Source organism: Physeter macrocephalus, chromosome 8, assembly GCF_002837175.3.
Source record: "Physeter macrocephalus isolate SW-GA chromosome 8, ASM283717v5, whole genome shotgun sequence".
Taxonomy (NCBI): domain Eukaryota; kingdom Metazoa; phylum Chordata; class Mammalia; order Artiodactyla; family Physeteridae; genus Physeter; species Physeter macrocephalus.
Window position 1 is genome coordinate 59,016,092 of NC_041221.1, and position 20,943 is coordinate 59,037,034.

The 20,943-nt window shown below is 39.9% G+C and overlaps 1 protein-coding gene across 1 annotated transcript in view; it reads right to left on the minus strand.

Annotated features, from left to right (window-relative positions):
* The window catches only part of CDC20B (cell division cycle 20B), a 74,202-nt gene that overhangs the window by 33,388 nt on the left and 19,871 nt on the right, over positions 1-20,943 (minus strand). Inside the window, exons 3-5 of the mRNA XM_024123384.1 lie at positions 10,396-10,615; positions 5,899-6,029; positions 2,796-2,889 (exon numbers count right to left, since the gene is read on the minus strand). Coding sequence (XP_023979152.1) covers positions 2,796-2,889; positions 5,899-6,029; positions 10,396-10,615 — 445 coding nt within the window. The remainder of the gene's footprint in view (positions 1-2,795; positions 2,890-5,898; positions 6,030-10,395; positions 10,616-20,943) is intronic.

Sequence of the window (20,943 nt, forward strand, 5' to 3'; positions counted from 1 at the left end):
GCCCTGATGCACACATAACATCACCACCCAAAGATTTCTACCAGCTTTGGCCTCAATAGGTATACTTACAAGTCACAGGAGGTGCCTACTGTGAGGTTTCAGAGTCTTAGCAAATATGGGTGAGGCATGAAGAAATACTTTATATGCACAGCACCTGGATAAAATTTGTCCCAGTGATCCACTTGCCTAAGAGTAGTTACCTGGCTTATGTGGAATCTGTTTCACACTTTAAATCCCCTTAAAAGAATTAAGAACAGAGCCCTTCATAGAACATTCCTTCCAATTAGACTCTGCTTCCAACAGCCCGCCCCTTCAAATCTTCCTCAGTGCTGCCACCAAAGTCATCTATCTAAAGCAGAGCAACAGACTTGCAAGTCAAGTCAGAAGAATGGCCACATAAGTGTATTTCCTCTGCCTCCTAGTTTCAACCTCATTAGAATGACAGCAAATGACTTTTTTAAGGTGTGAAGATATAAGAACAAAGAGTATGGGAGTGAAACAGCAGTAAGAAGACATTACAGTAATTTTCTGCAAAATTGATAAAGGTTTGATAACTGACCAGGAGGAACATAAGAAATGACCCTCAAGTGCCTATAGAGGGGCCATGGTGAAGAGAAGCAAGCTGATTTGTCTTGAAGAAACCCCACAAGGGGTCAGAGCTCAGAGGCACAGGGAAGGTTTAGAATGAGATGAGTTTGGTTATAAGACTGTCAAGTTCACACACACACACACACACACACACACAAACACCCTGTCCATACACACACGTGCACATGTCAAAAGAAACCAGATGTTTACTCCCTGAATAAACCAAAAAAATGACAACCTCTTAACTCAAGAGCACCAGCAAAAACAGATAGAGTGAAAATTGTCATAGTGAATTTGGCAGGTCACAGCTCTTTACCTTAGTACTATTTCCAGAACACCACACATTTCAGGAAACTTCACTGAAGCTTTCCTCACTCTGAAAGAGGGAAACCAAAACTACTGCAGGAAGAGCTAAGCAAAGAAAGACAATTCAGGAAGAACAGCAATCCTTCCAGAACTGTATGTGAAATTTTTTCAGAGAAATAAGAGAAAATAGTATATACATGAAGCATGAACAGGATGCTGGAAAGAGAGAAAGAGAGAAGGAAGGAAGGAAAAAAGGAAGGAAGGAAGGAAGGGAGGGAGGAAGGGGTATAGGGAGACAGAGAGAGCGAAGGAGAGAGAAAGAGAGGCCTGACAGTGTCTAAGAAACTTTAAATTTAAAACTAAGATAGCCAAAATAAAAAATTTAATCGCAAGCCTAGTGGACAGATTGAGGTAACCACCTACAAAGTAGAAGAAAAAGTGAGATGAAAAATAGAATAGAAAAAAATAAGAGAACTAATCCAGAAGGACCAACAATTATGGTCAACATTTCAGAAAGAAAGAAAAAAGAAACAAAGGTGAAAAAATTACTAAAGAATATTTCAAGAAACTTTCCAAGAATTAAAAGACATAGGTGTCCAAGACTGAAAAGATCCACTGGTGGGCTTGTCAGTTATAATGACGTTTTTTTTTTTTTATTCTACACGAAGCTTTATCATCATGAAAATTTAAAACACTGGGCTTCCCTGGTGGCGCAGTGGTTGAGGGTCCGCCTGCCAATGCAGGGGACACGGGTTCGTGCCCCGGTCCGGGAGGATCCCACATGCCGCGGAGCGGCTAGGCCCGTGAGCCATGGCTGCTGAGCCTGCGTGTCCGGGGCCTGTGCTCCGCTACGGGAGAGGCCACGACAGGGAGAGGCCCGCGTACCGCAAAAAAAAAAAAAAAAATTTAAAACACTAATGATAAGAGATTTTTCTATGTGCATTCAGAGAGAAAAAGCAGGTGGCATACAAAGGACAGGAAGTCACATCATGTAACTTCTCAGCAGCAACAGTGGATGATAGAAAACAATAAAGCAATGCCTTTTTTCACAAAATTCTGAGTGAAACTAGAATCTGTAGCCAACCAAACTATGAATCAAGTGTAAAAGTAGAGTAAGCACATTTTCAGACCAGCAAACCCAGAAAGAGCACAACATGGCTGCCAGGAAATAGCGGATCTAACATCAGAGAAGAGAAGTCCCAGAATCACAACTGTGGGACTGGCCAAGAGAGCAGCGTGTTCAGCAGGCTCTGGGTAAGAGGCCACCAAGAAAAACAAGAACTGATGTGGGTGGGTACGTGGAAAATGTTATTGATGGCTGTGGAACAAAACATGGGAGCATTTAGGGAAAGCAGTCATAATTTCACAGGTATCTAATAAATGAAAAAATAAAGCAACTTTTTAATTCTAGGAAAAAATAGGTTATACTAGAAAAGAGGCATAGTTATAGTACACTATTTGGCTTAACAGGAAATAATACTTTTATAGAATATGATGTAAACATTAAATACTAATTTTACTCTTTAAAAGTGTAATATATATAGACTGAGGGAGGTGAATGAAACAGGAGGAGAGCTAAGTTCTTACTATGCTAGAAAGTTGTGATAAAGTCTAAAATTGTAAAAAAAAGAAATAGCAGTTTACAAATATTATTTAGAACATAGATGTAAATACCAGGGGGCATAGCTGGAAGAGCTAAGGGTGGTTGCCTCTGGGAAATGGGAAGTGTTGGTAGCGATGGTTAAGACAGAGGATCACGAGAATTATCTACATTTTACAATTATGTTGAGTTTGTTCTAATAAATATAAAAATAAAATATTTTAAGATAAGGAAGAAATGAAGGAGGCAGGGAGAGAGGAGGGTAGGAAAGAAGGACAAACAGAAAATCTTTGGACCATACCTTTCCAAATGCATTGGGATTGCTCGCAGAGCTGCATTTTCCCATTAACCTGCTGAGCCACTTTCTGGGTCGATAATAGCTGGTTTAAGCATTTCTGAAAACAAACACAAAGAGATTACTTATTCAGAAACATATGTGTACATCTCAGATGTGTTGCATGGTATAGAATTCAAACTGCTAATTCACTACAAAGTTCAAAGGCTACACATTACCGAAACCAAAACTAGAATAATTGCCATTATTTATTAGCTAACCACTGTGTAATAAACACAGTGCTGAACGTTTTACTGCTATATTATTTCTTATCTCCCGAACAACTCCAGAGGGAGGGTATCACTCAGCTACAATAAAATCCTCCTTTTCGCGGGCTTCCCCGGTGGCGCAGTGGTTGAGAGTCCGCCTGCCAATGCAGGAGATGCGGGTTCGTGCCCCGGTCGAGGAGGATCCCCCATGCCACGGAGCGGCTGGGCCCGTGAGCCATGGCCGCTGAGCCTGCGCGTCCGGAACCTGTGCTCAGCAACGGGAGAGGCCACAGCAGTGAGAGGACTGCGTAATGCAAAAAAAAAAATCCTCTTTTATTCTTCTGGCCTAAAAATCCTTTTAGCCCACAAACCAACCATATGCCAGTGACATCATCAAAGCCTGCAAGAACTGAAATGTCGTATTTCTAGTACTCGCTGAAATTAAAAGACCTCCTCAAAACAATAAAATTGAGTATTAGTAAGAATGCTTTCCCCAAGAAAGAGTTATTTCAAGGGGTGCCTCGCAGCATTCAACCCAGAGATGGTCTCTCAGTCTGTTACTGAGATTTTCTCTGGGCCTCAATTTTCCTCATCTGTAATATGTTGGGATTAAACTTATTATCTTAAAGGTCCTTTTCCACTAACACCTTTGCCCATGAGAAGTGGGAATATCAAGTCAGAGAGAGCTTAAGTAAATTGCCTAAATTTCCACGACCACAAAAATCTGATTGCTATCTCTCTGGGCCAGTATATAAAGAGCACTCATGATGTTCTTACTTCCAACTTCAATCAAAAAGAGATGGGCAAATTAGTAAAAAGGGAAAGAAAAGTACTTATTCTAGAAATACAATAGTAAATAGTTAAAACAGAGAAGATTCTCTTTTATCTCTTTCACAACAATACATTTAATCACTGGATCACCATAATTCAGACAGATGTCTCTCTGCTGAGCATCATTTTGATATTTTGGTTTTCTTCCCAGATACTGTGTCACATAATAGGCATTGCCAGTCAATGAATTGTGGATTTTTAGGTATTCAAAGTAGAACAATTAATTATAAAGCAGGGTTTCACAACCTCAGAACTATTGGCAAGTAATGCATTATTGTGGTCTACTAGATACCTACCCCTGGTTGTGATAATCAAAAATGTCTTCAGACTTTGTCAGATGTCCCCTGGGGAGCAAAGCAGCCCCTGTTTGAGAAGCACGGGTATAAAATAACATTCCTCCAATGACCTGCTGGCCAGCAGCTCAATGTAACTCTTCACAGATTCACTTCTTCAGAATCCCATAGTTACCTCAAAGCTGACCAAGCCTTTGCCCAGACAGTGTGCTTCTACTGCATATACCCAGGGATACTCTTCCCAGGTGAGATCCACGTATTATTGGGTTGGCCAAGAAGTTCATTCGGGTTTTCCTGTAAGATCTTATGGAAAAACCCAAACGAACTTTTTGGCCAACCCAATACTTTAATGAGCAACTTGGCATAGAGCCAACTGGATATGAGAATTCTGAGGTCTCTAGAGTTATGCAGGTCTCATTGCAGAAACACCCTCCAGATGATCTCTGAGGACCACATGAAGACACACGTTTACTGTCAGGGTAAAAGACCTCAGTTTATATCTGCACCATTCTTGCTAATGTTTGACTTCCAATTAGTCATGACAACAAATGCTCTACATAAAGTAGTAAAAAGGCTTCCATTATTCCCTGCCCAGGTTCTTCAGTGATGCTGGGATGATGTTCTGGCTGGATAACAATTGCTATAACAATAGTAACTTGCCAACACCCTTGTGACCCCACAGAGAGAGCCACCAACTTTGCTGCCACGAGTTACCAGACAGCACAAGGGGAAGGAAAAGGGAAGTCGTGATGGTCAGGGCAGTAAAAACTCCAAACAGCACTAGAGGGTGGAAAGGACGGTGGTGTTAATAGCCAGGCCTGGGCATGAGCTCAACAGCACCCATAGTTACCTCAATAGAACCCCTTGGCCATCCACCCACCCCAAACACTTACCCAACAATAAGCAAACAGCAAAAGACCTGCTCTAATAATATTTGTTTCCAAGTGCATATGAGTTCAAATAATTAAATTTGACGTTCACAATATTTTATTGTTCCTCCAGCAAGATATATATGCCAAACACAGGAAGCACACACTCAATGAGTAACTTTGCCTAAATTGAGAATTTATGACATTCCTAGTTCAAAGTTTTCTAAATGAAACATTGATTCCTTCAGAGGCTCTTCATGGGATTTGATAAACCTAAAATATTTAATGTGCACAAAGGATTTAGGGCAGATTCCTATGATCTTAAAACCATAATAAATAAAATACTTAAAAGAATTAAATTAACTTAGTAGAGAAACTAAAAAACAACAACAACAAAGACATAAGGGAAATATTTAAAAGACCATTTTATAGACGAAGAGTCAAAGACCATCTTATAGACGAAGAGTCAAACTGATCCTGAGAGACCCCAAAGGGCAGACCAAGTCACCACATACTTTCCAAATAGTTGGGAAATGATTGTACAAGAGAACTTTTGGCTGAGAGGAAACATACCATAGTACGTATAATTTTATTCTATTTTTAGTCTTTACCTTTTTGATGGTTAGTCTCATTTTCACTTTTTTGACTGATGCTAATTAAACACTTTTTTGTGTATTTGTCAGGTATTCTATTTCTTTTTGGAAATGCCTCTTTTCATGTCCTTCACAGACTCATTTTCTTCTATTAGGAACCCATCATTTTCTTATTGATTTGTCATAGCAGCTAAGCCAGCTCTTACCTCAAATTTGGGACTCAGTTGTCTGAGCTTCTCAAGATGTGAGATCTTCAGTTTTCTCTCTTTACCTACCTGGCCTTTTGAGGCAACAGTTTTCCTCTTGCCTCCGTCCAGTGCATGAGGTGCCTTGCAAAAATGGAGAGCAGAGTTATTTGTTTCAAAACTTCCTTTGTTGAGGGTCTTCAGTGGCTCTTTGTAGGATCCTGCCAGAAAAACATTTAGCTTTGAATTTGGTTTTTAAAACAATATAATCTTTTCAACCTTTGGTTGGAGGTCAGCCCTTGGCATGTACCATAGAACAGAATGTGAAGATACAGGCCCTCGTCTCTGCAAAATCCTGGGTGGGGTGGGGTGGAGAGGGCGGCACAGGGCCTATGCAGAGCACTGGGTTCATAAGTGAACACTGGGTAAGAAAGTGCCTCAATGGCTTCCAAAACCAGGAGGAAATGCTAAGATTAAAGACCTGACCCTAACAGCAGCAGTAGCAGAAATGCTTTATGTCTGCCTGGAAAGGACACATTTGCGGATTTGAAGAATGGATACAAACAGTTCAATAGTTTAAAATGATGGAGCGAAGGGTACCTGGTTTGCCCAGGCTGTGATCATCCTGCCAGGAAATCACTATGGGATGCTTGCCTTCCAATCATTGACGTTCACTACATGATCATAAGCAAATCACTTTGCCTCTCCCTCTTCCTATTGCACAAAGATGTAAAGCTAGTTTGAGATGACTTTAGTAAAATACTTCATGGAAGAGTCAATGTTATTTGTATTGTTATTGTCCATTTCTATTCTCTTCTCAAAACTGAGAAAGCCCTTTACCATACTTAACTGCACTGAAAACTTTGACAAATCATCTTCTAAAGCTAAATATCTGCTATATCACTTGTTCATCAGCGGAACCGAGGGACCACTAGATTAAGTATCTAGGCCTTTTGCAATATGACAATCCCTTCTTCATTTGGACAAATGTGTGCTAGATAAACTGTCACTAATGTTCCTAGAGCCCAACATCTCAATTTCTGGGCTATCCAAAGTCTAAGAGGAAGGAGGAATCCAAAATCTAATTTCAAGGAGGAAAGAGGGATGAAAACATGAAATATTCTGCAAAGTTTTATTTTTTTTTAAAGGCATTTCTTTTTTATTTTAATGTATTTTATTTATTTATTTATTTTTGGCTGTGCTGGGTCTTCGTTGCTGCACGTGGGCTTTCTCTAGTTGTGGCAAGGGGGGGTTACTCTTCGTTGCGGTGCACGGACTTCTCATTGCAGTGGCTTCCCTTGTTGTGGAGCACGGGCTCTAGGCGCGCGGGCTTCAGTAGTTGCAGCACACGGGCTCAGTACTTGTGGCTTGCGGGCTCAGTAGTTTTGGTGCACAGGTTTAGTTGCCCCGTGGCATGTGGGATCTTCCCGGACCAGGGATTGAACCCGTGTCCCCTGCATTGGCAGGCAGATTCTCAACCACTGTGCCACCAGGAAAGACCCTTCTGCAACGTTTTAGATCTTACTCTTTGTCTTGCAAAATTATGCATCCTTGTTTTGTCCTATTTGTAGACAAGTAAAGAGAAGAAGCCAGCTCTCTGAACCTCAAATGAGAAAGAAAAAGTTACAGTTGGATGCTAGTACTGACAATCATCCCAGTTATCAACAAAGAGGTCAGGTCCACCAGCCTAAGGAATCCGGGACCTCTCAGGTTTTGTCCACAGAGCATGACTGCAAATGAACCTCTCTGCAAACATCCCTTTTAAGATGGGAGGGTCTTCAGTGTTCACCCTTCTGGAACAAAAAGAAAGAAACCCCACCAGCAAAACACTGAGAAACCAATGTTTCAGATTAATATGCAGTATTAACTTAATAGCAAATGAAATATACTTTTTTTTTTTTTTTTTTTGTGGTATGCGGGCCTCCCTCTGCTGCGGCCTCTCCCGTTGCGGAGCACAGGCTCCGGACGCGCAGGCTCAGCGGCCATGGCTCACGGGCCCAGCCGCTCCGCGGCATGTGGGATCCTCCCAGACCGGGGCGTGAACCCGGTTCCCCTGCATCGGCAGGCGGACGCGCAACCACTGCGCCACCAGGGAAGCCCGAAATACACTTTCTTATAAAATTATTTTGACTGATAATCTCTCTTAGAATTCTGAATTTCTCATGCAATGCTTTCTTTGAAAATAATTAATTAATTAAGGAACTATGAAGGAAAAGGGAGCCCTTAATTTTAGCCAGAAATTCCTCTGATACAATTAGCATTAAAATCACCCCTCAATTAAAACATCTTTCAGAAGATAGCCAGAAGAATGACCTTTCTGGGCTTCCCTGGTGGGGAAGCCTCGCGGTCCGGGAGGATCCCACATGCCGCAGAGCAGCTGGGCCCGTGGGCCATGGCCGCTGGGCCTGCGCATCTGGACGCAACGGGAGAGGCCACAACAGTGAGAGGCCCGCGAACCGCAAAAAAAAAACAAAAACAAAAAAAGAATGACCTTTCTTACAACTCTTACAACTCTTTATCTCCTACTGTTTCAATCAGCTATTTTCTGTGTTGATACTATTACAGGAAAATTTCATTGGTTTAAAAATGATTTGAGGCCTTTCTCACCTCTGAAATGGCCCACACTCTGTCTGTGGAGTGTGTTTCTCTCTAAATAAATCCACTTCTTACCTATCAAAAAAAAAAAATGATCTGAGCTCCCTTTCCATCTGCAGGACTACGGTGCCTCACTGTGTCTAATGTCATTGAGAAAAGAGTGGCAGTAAGTTACCATTTGTCTTAAACATGCTGATAAGACAATGAATTACATTGCCTAGGATTTTAAAAAGGAAGAACAGAAATTAAATCACTAAGTGTCAAGTTTTGCTTCTGAAGGATGGGAATAAAAAAGGTTGTGCTCCTATTGGTGGGAATGTAAATTCATGCAGTCACTAAGGAAAAAAGTATGGAGGTTCCTCAGAAAAGTAAAAATAGAACTATCAGCAATGATCCAGCAATTCCATTTCTGGGTATTTATCCAAAGGAAATGAAAATAGGATCTTGAAGAGATATCCACAATAGTCAAGATATGAAAACAACCTAAGTGTTCATCAACAGATGGACAAAGAAGATGGAGTATATAAACATACAATGAAATATTATTCAGCCATGAGAAAGAAGGAAATCCTGCCATTTTCAACAACATGGATAGACCTTGAAGGCATTATGCTAAGTGAAATAAGTCAGACAGAGAAAGATAAATACTGTACGATCTCACTTATACCTGGAGTCTAAAAAAGCCATACCAGAGAAAGAGAGAGTAGAATGGTGGTTGCCAGGGACTAGGGGGTGGGGAAAATGGGGAGGTATCAGTCAAAGGGCACAAATTTCCCATTAGAAAATGAATAAACTCTGGGGATCTAATGTATAACATGATGATTATTGTTAACAATACTGTATTATGCACTTGAAAACTGCTAAGAGAATAGATCTTAAATGTTCTCACCACAAAAAAATGGTAATTATGTGACGTGATGGCAATGTTAACTAACTCTATTGTGGTAATCATTTTGCAATACATAAGTGCGTTGTGTCATCATGTCATACACCTTAAACCCACACAGTATTATGTGTCAATTATATATCAATTGGGACTTCCCTGGTGGTCCAGTGGGTAAGACTCCGCACTCCCAATGCAGCGGGCCCAGGTCTGATCCCTGGTCTGGGAACTAGATCCTGCATGCATGCCACAACTAAGAGTCCACATGCCACAACCCATGGCACAACAAAGACCCAGCACAGCCAAAATAAATAAATCTCAATAAAGCTGGGAAAAAAATTTTTTAAAGTTGTGCTAATATGAGACATATTTTAGAAGGAGAGCTTGTGTTTCAAAGCTTTGACAGGTTAATCCTGGATCCCTGCCCACCAGATCACAGCTTTGGTGCCCATTCCCCATCTCTGTCCCAGGCAGGCATTAGACTGTCCCACTCTCATCTTTCCTTCTCTTTGCTTCTCCCTGCCCTCTTTCCCTCTCTTCTTGTTTCCCTCCACTCCCCTCATCTCTTCTCTTCTTTCTTCTTCTTATTCCTCCTCTCTCTCTCTCTGTCTCCTCTCTACTCTCCATCTCTCTCCTCTTCCTTCCTTTTCTTTCTCTTCCACTCATCCTCTCCTGTTTTCATCTTTTTCTTCTCCTATTTCACACCTAATTATTTCATTACTAATACATCTTTTTCTTGACTGTTGTAGACAAGGAATCTTACCAGAGTCATCAAAAACTCCATACTTTACAAAACATAAGAGATACATATTTGCGTGTATACATATGTATGTATACACATATTTATACATACTTAAAATCTTTACAAAAGCAATAATCTACCAATGCAAATCTCAGAGACACATTTAAAATACAACATACTTTCTTCTGGTTTTGTTTCAGGCCTCCCCTTCCCCCTGTCCCTGGAAATTTCTTATTCAAAGGGAGTAAAAGAGAAAAGCAGTTGACTAAATGTGACATCAGATATTTCTGTAAGACAAAGATTCTCTCAGGAATGCATCTTTTTTTTAAGATTTCAAAACTGGCCTGTGGCATTTTTATTACCTCACCTGGAATCAAGGTCTCTTTCTCAGGAGTTATCTTTAGCACAGTTTCTGGGAGGTCAGTTGTTGAATGCTCTTCCCCAAAGGAAAGGGCTGCCACATCCCTGGTTTGGCTTTGCCGCCATCTTGTGGTAATTGGGCTACTGGCAACAGGAACTTCAGCCGATAACCTCTTCAAAAAGTTGCTCTTGAAGTTAGAGTATGTTGGATTAACTGCATCAAATACCTATTTAACAACAAAAAGATACATGATTTATAGTAGCCTCAATGATACAAAAGTTAAAATTCCTTAAAAGAGAATTATAAACAACTCACCTAGTACATTTTATATATGTATACACACACACACACACACACACACACACACACACACACACATATATATATATATATCACACTTAGAGCCTCTGCTCAAGGGTCTGAAGACATACCAAAGCAGTTTCAGGAGTAATTATGTTTATGCTTATTACTATTACATACAAATATAAAATATGAAGTTGAATAACACTATATACTGATCATATAAGATGTTAATATAAAATCATAAAATTTCATAAAAGCATAAAATATCATAAAATATGGAAATAAATAGCAATTTTCTAGTCCAATCCCATTTTGCAGATGAGGCTTAACTTGCTCAACTTCTGCCCATCCCCACTGAGAAACACCAAGAGTTTGGTATTTACAGGTCCTTTAGTGGTGAGCCATGCCATGTAGCTATGTGAAATTAAAATGCAAATGACAAACTGAAAATGAATTATTTTTTAACAAAATGACAGGCATGTTAGGTTAATATCTTTGTATAAAGGGCTCTTACAGAAATTTAGACAAGTTTATCATCCCAAGAGAAAAATGAGCATGGGACATAAAAAGACAATTCATAAAAAAGATATATAAATGCCCCAAATATATTCAAGCTGATTAATAATCAAAAATGCAAATTTAAAACAATAATGAAATGTTAGCAATGATTTTTTAAATGACAATTCCCAATGTTGAAGGTTCTAGAAACAAACATTGGCTACAGTGCTGGTGGAATGTCAATTAGTATCTGGAAAGGACAATTTGGCAATGTGTGTCAAAAGCCCTCAAATATGTACCTAACCTGTACTGACCCAGCAATGTCAACTCTAAGAATTTAAGGAAGAAATCAAAGATTCCAGCATCTATTGATTGCTTACCACGTACAAACCCATATGTTAATGGCTTTACACACATTCATATTTAATCCTCCGAAACACTTGGTGAAGCAGGTCTATTATTTATTCCCATTTTACCAATGAAGAAACTGAGATTTGGAAGTTAAGTGAATTGCCTAAGACCACACTAGGAGTAAATGGAGATGCTATACCCTAACCTCATCTGTCTGACTCCACAGTCCAAGCTTTCAACTGAGAACGTGAGGGTGTGTACTGCAGTATATATGTAAGGGCAAAAAGATGAGAGGGACTCAGTGTTTACCAGTGGAGAATTGACTAGGTAAACTATGTGGCATCCATAAAAGGGAATACTCTGCAGCCATTAGAAATTAGGGAAATGAAATCAAAACCACAATGTAGCACCACTTCATACCCACTAAGATGGCTATAGTCAATCAATCGACCTATCTATAACAACTATTGGTGAGGATGTGGAGAAATTAGAACCTCTGTACATTGCTTATGAGAATGCAAAATGGTGCAGCTGCTGTGGAAAAAGTTTGGCAGTTACTCAAAAATTTAAAACTCGAATTACCATATGACCAGCAATTCAACTCTTAGGTATATACCCCAAAGAAATGAAAACAGGTACTCAACTACAGGTACACAGATGTTCACAGCAGCATTATTTATAATAGCCAGAGGTGGAAATGTATAAACAAATTGAGGGGGGAATGTATGTGTGCAATGGAGTATATATATGCCTGTATAACAAAATGTATATGAATATTACTCAGCTATAAAAAGGAATGAAGTACTAATAAAATGCTATAATGTGGATAAACCTTGAAAATATTATGAAAAGTGAAAGAAGCAGACACAAAAAAAGTCACATATTGTATGATTCCATGTATGTGAAATATCCAGAATAGATAACTCCATAGAGACAGAACACAGATCAGTAGTTTCCATGGATTGGGGAAAGGAGGAAATGGGGAGAAACTGCCTAATGGGTATGGAGTCTTCTTTTTCCTTTGAGACTTCTTTTGAGATGATGAAAATATTTTGGAATGAGATAGAGGTGGTGGTTGTACAACACTGTGAATGTACTAAAGGCCATTGAATTTTTCACTTGAAAATATTTAATTTTATGTTTAATTTCATGTTTTTTAATTTTTATGATTTCACCTCAATTTAAAAATCTTTAAAAATAGGATTAAATTCAATAAAACACAAAAATGCTTATACTATACTACCAAGTGAAAAATGGACACCATAAAAGAGTATTCCAATATGGTCCTACTTCCTATCTATAAATGAAAGTTAGGAAGGAAATATGCCAGAACATTAAGGCAGTGAATATTGGTTTTGTTTGGGTTTTTTAGTAAGTGTGTGTAAGGTGATCACCCGGTCGCCTGCAGCCACTCCAGCTGCTGGGTGGAGATCTCTCCCCTGCTGCTCTGTTTTCCTCCAGAAACTGCACCAAAAAGGGCACCTTCCCCAGAAAAAGAGAAGCCCGAGGTCTTTGCTGTTGTGAACAGTGTTGTTTGGGGTCAATTTTTTTGCCTTTCTATTGTTCTACCCTTGTTCTTATTTTTGAGTAGGAACAGGAAAAGCTGAAAAGCAGGAAAGTTAGAGCCCTGAAAACATAAATCAGGCGTCTCATCCTCAGAAGCCCAGACAAGGGAGCAGCAGGGAAGGAGCTGGCAGAAGCAGGCCTGGAGGGAGAAATGTGGCCCACTCAGACTTTCATCTCCTACTTCTTGGTTTCTCTCAGACAAGGAAACCACAGATCCAGCTCAAAGACTGGAGAGACTCAGCCCCAGTCAGAGGGAGACTGGGTGGTGGGAATCTCTCTGATAGGAATGCTCGTGTTTCAGCAAGAAAGATAGTCAGAGGGGTACGTTGTCCCATGTTTTAACAGAAGTTATAAATTGAGACTTTTCCTATCAATTTCCCTACTTTTCAAAGTTTTCAAGTGATTCAAAAATTTTAAAACGCGTGGGATTAAGCAAAGCATGTCTGTGGGCCCCATTCAGGCTGTGGGCTAGGCTAGGTCTGCAACCTCTGCAAACACCAGCGAAGCAGCCCTCACCCTTCTAGGCAGCAAGAAAGGAGAAGCCACCATATTTGAAGATATATTTAACTTGCAACAAACATGATACTCTTGATCAAGGTTTTCCTGGAGTCCCAAATTTAAATATACATTTAAAAACAAAATAATCCTGAGTTTAAAAGAGGGAAAATAAAGAATAATTTGATATGTCAGCTAAGAAAAATGATTAAGAAATTTCACACTGCACTGACAATGAGCCATGTTTCTCTGGCTTGTTCACTGTCACTCTCTCCATACGGTTTCCCCACCTGGGATGCTCTTCAGCAGTTCTCTAGCCCACCCTTATGGGTGGGGTCAGCCACCAACTCCTTCAGGAAAGTGTCTATGACATTCCTTTCCTCCCCATTCTAAACTGGGTTGGGCAGCCTGTGGTGGGCTATATAATTGTGATGGTTAATATTATGCGTCAACTTGATTGAGCTAAGAGATGCCCAGATAGCTCGTAAAACGTAATTTCTGGATGTGTCTGTGAGGGTTTTCCTGGAAGCATTTGATTCAGTAGACTGAGTAAAGAGATCCACCCTCACAAATATGGGTGGGCATCATCTAAACCACGAGGGGCCCAAATGGAACAAAAAGGCAAAGGAAGGGCAAATTCTCTCCCTTTGTGAACTGAGACATCCATCTTTTCCTGGCCTCAGACATCAGACCTCCTGGTCCACAGATCCTCAGACTCCTTAACTAACGACGGCAGTCCCCCAGCTCTTGGGCCTTTGGACTTGGACTGAATCATACCACCAGCTTTCCTGGTTCTCCAGCTTGCAAATGGCAGGGTTGTGTGATTTAGCTTCCATAACCTCATGAGCCTCTTATCTATATCTATATCTATACCTATAACTATATCTCTGTCTATATCTATATATCCTATTCATTCTGTTTCTCTAGAGAATCCTAACACAATAATGGCCCCGTAAGATATCCATGTCCTAATCCCTAAAACCTATGAATGTTACCTTCTATGGCAAAGGGTTTTCGCAGATGTGTTTAAGTTAAGGATCTTGAGATGGGGAGAATATCTTGGATTATCTGGGTAACCCCTAAATGAAATAACATGTCCTTCTAGAAGGAGGCAGAGGGAGAGTTGACTACACACAGAGGAGGAGAAGGAAATGTGACCAGAGACAGAGACTGGGGTAATGCACAACCAAGAAATGCTGGTTCACCAGAAACGGGAAAAGGCAAGGAATGGCTTCTCCCCTAAAGTCTCCCCTGCTGATTCCTTGCCTTATGCCAGGGAAACTGATTTTGGACCTCTAGCCTCCATAACTGTAAGAGAATAAATGTCTGCTGTTTTAAGCCTCCAAATTTGTGGTAGTTTGTTACATCAGTCATTGGAAACTAATACACAGCCCTCCTGTGCTTCCATAGCTCACTATGTGTGCTTCCAATAGAGCCTGGTCACATTTTATTAATAATAACAGCATTTATCAAGCACTCAATAAGTGCCAAGCACTGAGATAAATGTATTAGAGGGTTTTTATTTAAACTTCATCACAACCCTATGAGATAGGTACAATTATATCCCCCGTTCTCCAGAGTCGGAAAGTGAAGGTTAATAGGTTTGAACAAGGATATCTTGAGAAAAGATATAGCGCTGATAAGTAGCGGATCCAGGATTCAGACCACTGCACACAATTGTACACAACATTGCCTCTATGAATGGCAGCCCCTGGAGCATGCAGTGCACAACCTCACAACCAACCAGGGTAACCCAAGGTTTAAACTCACAAAGTGATTCAGTCCCCGTGCTTTTAGCACCTCTGCTCATGCTGTAGTCTCAATGTTTGTGTCCCTCCTCCCCCCACAAAAAAATTCATGTTGAAATCCTAACCCTTAAAGGTAATGGTGTGAGTAGGTGGGGCCTTTGGGAAGTGATTAGGTCATGAGGGCAGAGCCCTAATAAATGGGATTAGTGCCCTTATAAAAGAGGCCCCACAGAGCTCTCAAGCCCCTTCTATCATGTGAGGGTACAACAAGAAGTCTGCAGCCCAGAAGACAGCCTTCAACCGACCATGCTGGGACCCTGACCTCAGACTTCTAGCCTCCAGAACTATGAGAAATAAATTTCTGTTGTTTATAAGCTACCCAGTCTATGGTATTTTGTTACAGCAGCCCACAAAGACTAAGACGGCTTATATTCCACTTTTCTGATTATTTTTATGTCCTTCTACTATATTATCAATTCATTAAGACCAGAGATTTTGTATTTTCTCTTACTATCCTCAGATTATAAGACATTTAGGGCATCTAGGAGCTCATGAATAAATGAATGAGTCTCTTCCCTCAGAGGCAATGAATCCTAAAAAGCCACAAGCAGTTTAAGAAAGAATCCAGAGGCAAGGAAATAAGCTATATTCTTTCTTTCTTTTCCATTAACAAGAATGATTTTCAAATTGGACAGGACATAATAAACATTTCTGCAGAAACTGGAGAGTGAGATAAATTAAGCAATAGATATTCATCTGGGCAATTTAAATAATTTCAAGTCTCTGGGACCGGATAAATGAAACCTCAGAACACTGACGACACTTCCAGAATGGATACTGATTAGTGATCTATGATGACAAGTGAGAAAATGCCCTCCCCCCCAAATTTAGATAGACAAGTGTTCTCCATGGTTTTCCAATAGGAAGAACAAGTAACTAGAAATAAGTAGCTTGTCTCCAGTGGCCTGGATCACACGAGTCTTACTGGATCCATGTTGGCCTGAATGAATCCGCCTGTGATGAACAGAAGGGGTTTTGTCCCTGGCCTAATGCTGTTCAGTTTGTTACCAGTAGTTTGAATGGAAATTTATTTATTGAAATTTTTTTTCCTAGAGTGAGAGGAGAGTTAAAATATTAAAGGACAGAGTAGGATTCAGAATAAAGTCTGGGACAAAGACCAAAATCAGCAAAATTCAATTCAATAAGAATATGTGAAAATTTTTCCCATTTAGATTTTTTTCACAGCAAGGCCTAACATGGGAAAGAACTGATAAGAAGTGAAAATGATGGGCAGTATTAGACAACCACATCCAGAATATGAGTCAACAGTATAATGCAATTACTTTTTTTTAAAGTAGTACAATTTTAGGCCTTGTTAAGAGAAAAACAGTGTCCAGAAGAAAAGCAAGCAAAATCTGATTATCTCTGCACCGGTCAAAACTCATCTGGAGAACCGTGGCCAGTCTCGGAACTGTTCTTTTGGAAGAGATGGACAAGCCAGGATTCAAAACTTGATTTGATTTGGAGGAAAGAGACTGCAGTGATAGGAGGGCAGGGAACACACAGTAAAAGAGCCACACATGAATGGAGTGAGGGCACCTGGGGTATCTAGTCCAGAGGAAAAGAGACCCAAAAGGAACTGTCTTCTTTAAAGAGAAGCAATTTATGACAAAAAAGCAAAACTTATTTTGTGTTGCTCCCTATGACAAAACTAGGACCAATGCATGGGAAGAGGCAAGTCTGTATTCAACACAAAGAACGTTCAAAGAGTTAGAATGCAATTGTTCATAACATTTTGAATATATTGTTCTCAGTCAGCCCCTCCACTAAGGACATATGGTCTGTAATGGCACAGATGAACATTTTTTAATAGTTATGTATTTTAACGTGCATTTTTTAATGTTTTAAATTTTTCAATGTTGATAGAAAATTTTCCCTTATAAAACTTAATTTGAGCAAAATAAGCGACTCGATTTGGACAAAAAAAGTTAAGTAACTAACAAATGGTATGCAGACAGGGCAAATCACTGAGGCAGTATGCAAGTAACTACAGCTTAGGAAACACTGCTGTAGGTTGTGGTATTTCATCTTCAATGTTTTTAAACTTTTGTTCCAGGATCTATCTCCTGCTGAGGAAATGCCTGTCGCATAGTTTTAAATGACTCAAGTATTTATTAATAGAGAGGAAGAGGAAGATTAGGAAAATAAGACAAAGAAGGGAAAAGGGATGAATGACTTGATACTCCAAGCACATCAGTGTGCCTTGTTTCCCTTTAGAGTTCACATCATATTGACACTAAATCGGGAGGAATTCAGGGCACCGGGGCCAAAAAATAAATAGAAAGGAACCTAGAGAGGTTAAAAATAAGGTCAGGAAGTAACAAAATGAAACAACTGGGAAAACAGAAACAAATATATATCTAGTGATAAATAATCTGACACACAAATATTCAGTGGGTGGGAAAAACCTAGACATTCCAAGGAAAGACATGCTGGTGATGCCAGGGTCTTTCTAGAACCTAATGGCAGAGACAAAAGTAACAAAGATGGTCCTTAGCTCTCAGGCATATCCCCCCAACCGCTCTTCCTTAGCCTCTGAATGTCTGCCCCTCCCACCTGCCCCACCACCAGCAGCCCAACACAGCAGCATTCTGTCCACAGGACATTTCGAAATCAGGGTCTAAATATTATTTAAAATTGATCGTGAAGACCAAAATATTTACCGTCTCATTTTTTAACTTCCAATGCCCCCTCATCCTAGGGAGCAATACAACCCAAGCAAAAACAATCAAGGTCAGATATCCTTTATTCTGCATTGCCAACACCTGCCATTGGGGGCGCCAGAGTGTCTTTAGCATCTACCCCTTCCTTTCTATCTCCCTCATCAAGGTTGCCTTCGTTAAGACACTATCATCTCTCAGCTTGACTTGTTGCTCTGCAGGCTCTGACCCCTTCCACATAACTTCAGTACACGTGGCCAAGGTTTTGGTTGTTGTTCTCCATTCCCTCCCCTCTTCAGACCCTTACAGTGATTTCTTATAAAACTAAATGTCAGGACTTCCCTGGCGGTCCAGTGGTTAAGACTTCAACTTCCAGTGCAGGGGGTGCGGGTTCCATCCCTGGTGGGGGAGCTAAGATCCCACATGCCTCTCAGCCAAAAAAACCAAAACATAAAACAGAAGCAGTATTGTAACAAATTCAATAAAGACTTTTACAAAACAATGTACTACATAAAAAAAAAAAATCTAAATATCTAGTGATGAATAAAACCCCTTCACCAGAGTACTACAGCAATCTCACATATCACATTTTCTTCTAAGTAAACATATTTTGTCTATTACAGAGAAATAGTTTAATGTCATTAAAATAAGTTTGGTTATGAAGTTGAAAGTCCTAAACTCTAGTCTTGGTTGTCCCACTTACTAGTTCTGTGATCCTGGGTGAGTTATTAACTTCTTCATATTTCAAAGAATTGTTACATAATGTCTGTAAAGAGCTTTATACTACACTTGATCCCCTGTAATATAAATATATGCATATTTATATATTAAATATTAAAAATAGATTTCTACAAACATGTTATTTATTTAGAATCATGGGTAGTACACAGCTCTCACCAACATGTCATTTCTTTAGCACTTGGTTATTTGCTGCCTTATAATTGTTCCCTTGTTTCATGTGTGTTTTGTCTCCAAACTTGATTTCATACTTGTGTGAGGCTGCTTGCATCACTTACATTTTATTGTGTCTTCTGCAGTGCCTTAGTTGGTTGACTGAGTCCACTGCTTTATCCCATTTTTGACCCAGTAGCTTCCCTTAACCTTGACCTTCAACCTCATCAATGTCTTCCCCCCCTTTTGGAAGCCTTCCTAGATCTTCTGAAAGAGCACTGGTGGGTTTTCTAACATATGATCCCCTAAGGAGAGAAATTTGCAATGTGGATTTATTTATAATCTGAGGATGGTCTTAGTATAGACAGAACATGTAAGCAATGATGACGATCCACAGAAAGCTGAGAGATGATGAAATCAAATATATACAGAGAAAGACTCTAGCAAGGTCCAAAATCTATCTGTGGTCACCACTGTGTAGGGTGGGTGTTCTCCAAACTACTGTCTTAAATGTTTGGTTAATGGGCCTGTATGGATATTTAGATATCATAGATATATATATACACATATGTTTATATTTATATCTCATGCTCCTAAGCCTTAAGAATTATAAAATTAACAAACTGGCTCTGATCTGATTTCGTACTTGACAAGAGACTTACTTAAGCTTTCCAAGTAGTTTTCATATAGAGTGAATTTTCTGGTCAAACGAACAGGAAACATCAGGTCTGCACAATTGTTTTATTTCTGGTGGTAAAAACTGGCATGCTGGCTTATACAGCAATCTCTTGTAAGTTCATACAACATAATATTGGCCTTCTCAAGTCCTTTCATCTCTGGATCACTCAATGGGAGATTCTTAGAAAACAATGGACTAGAAGCCAGCATAATGATTTTATCAAAATAATATCACCCTATGGAGTCCTGCCTGGGAGATGGTCAGTCAACATCCCTTCCAGAGTTATCCCTCTGTCTCCTCCCTCAAAGCACAGTTATAATGGAATGAGTTTACATGGTTCAAATTACAACAGGTTCTATGAATTAACTTTTAAAGCTATTTGCTTAAACAGTCTGCGGAGTTAAAGTAGCTAGTGTAGACACAGAGACACGAAACACATCTACTGTGGAAGATAAAGGGAAACCAAAGAAGCTTGTTGCTCTGCAAACCAGAAAAAGATTGAGGTGTAAAGTTTCTAAGACTTAAATGTGCATTTGAGTCATGAGGGGATCTTGTAAAAATGCAGATTTTTATTCAAAAAAGGCTGGGATGGGGCCTGAAAGGCTGTGTTTCTAACAAGCACCCAGGTGATGGCAGTGCTGCAGACAAGGACCTGACTTGGAGAAGCAAGGGCAGAAAATTTAAGCTACATAGCAGTGTTCAGAGGTAATATAAACACAGGCACTTTGTCTCTTTCAATAACTCAGCTAGAGAGCATCAAAGTAAAGTTATCACAGTTAAGAAGTGATATAATACATTTTGTATTAGTATTTGTATTTTTAGTTTTTACTAGAAATTATATTTACAAGGGAATAGTTTTCTTTTGTATCCATTCTTATCAGGTCCCAAGACGGGGAGTGAAGTGGTTTATGTTCTCTGACAGGTTTATGTGCTTAAGTTGTGGGCTTTGCTCAGCTACCTCCAAACACATACTCCAGGAGCAGGGACCAGAGCAGGGCTGACAGCCTCCTTAGCATGTCCTCTAAAGCTCCAAATACCTAACGGTGATGGGAAGGGACTCTCACAGCTTCTCAGATCATTCTGTGCACTTTTCTAGCACTTTCTGGAAACTTACCACAACACCAACAGTCAGGTCCTAGTGGAACAAAGTACCTTCATTCAAAAGCTGCTATGTGTCCTAGAACAAAACATTTCACAATTTGTATGGAAACACAAAAGACCCCGAATAGCCAAAGCAATCTTGAGAAAGAAAAACGGAGCTGGAGGAATCAGGCTCCTGGACTTCAGACTATACTACAAAGCT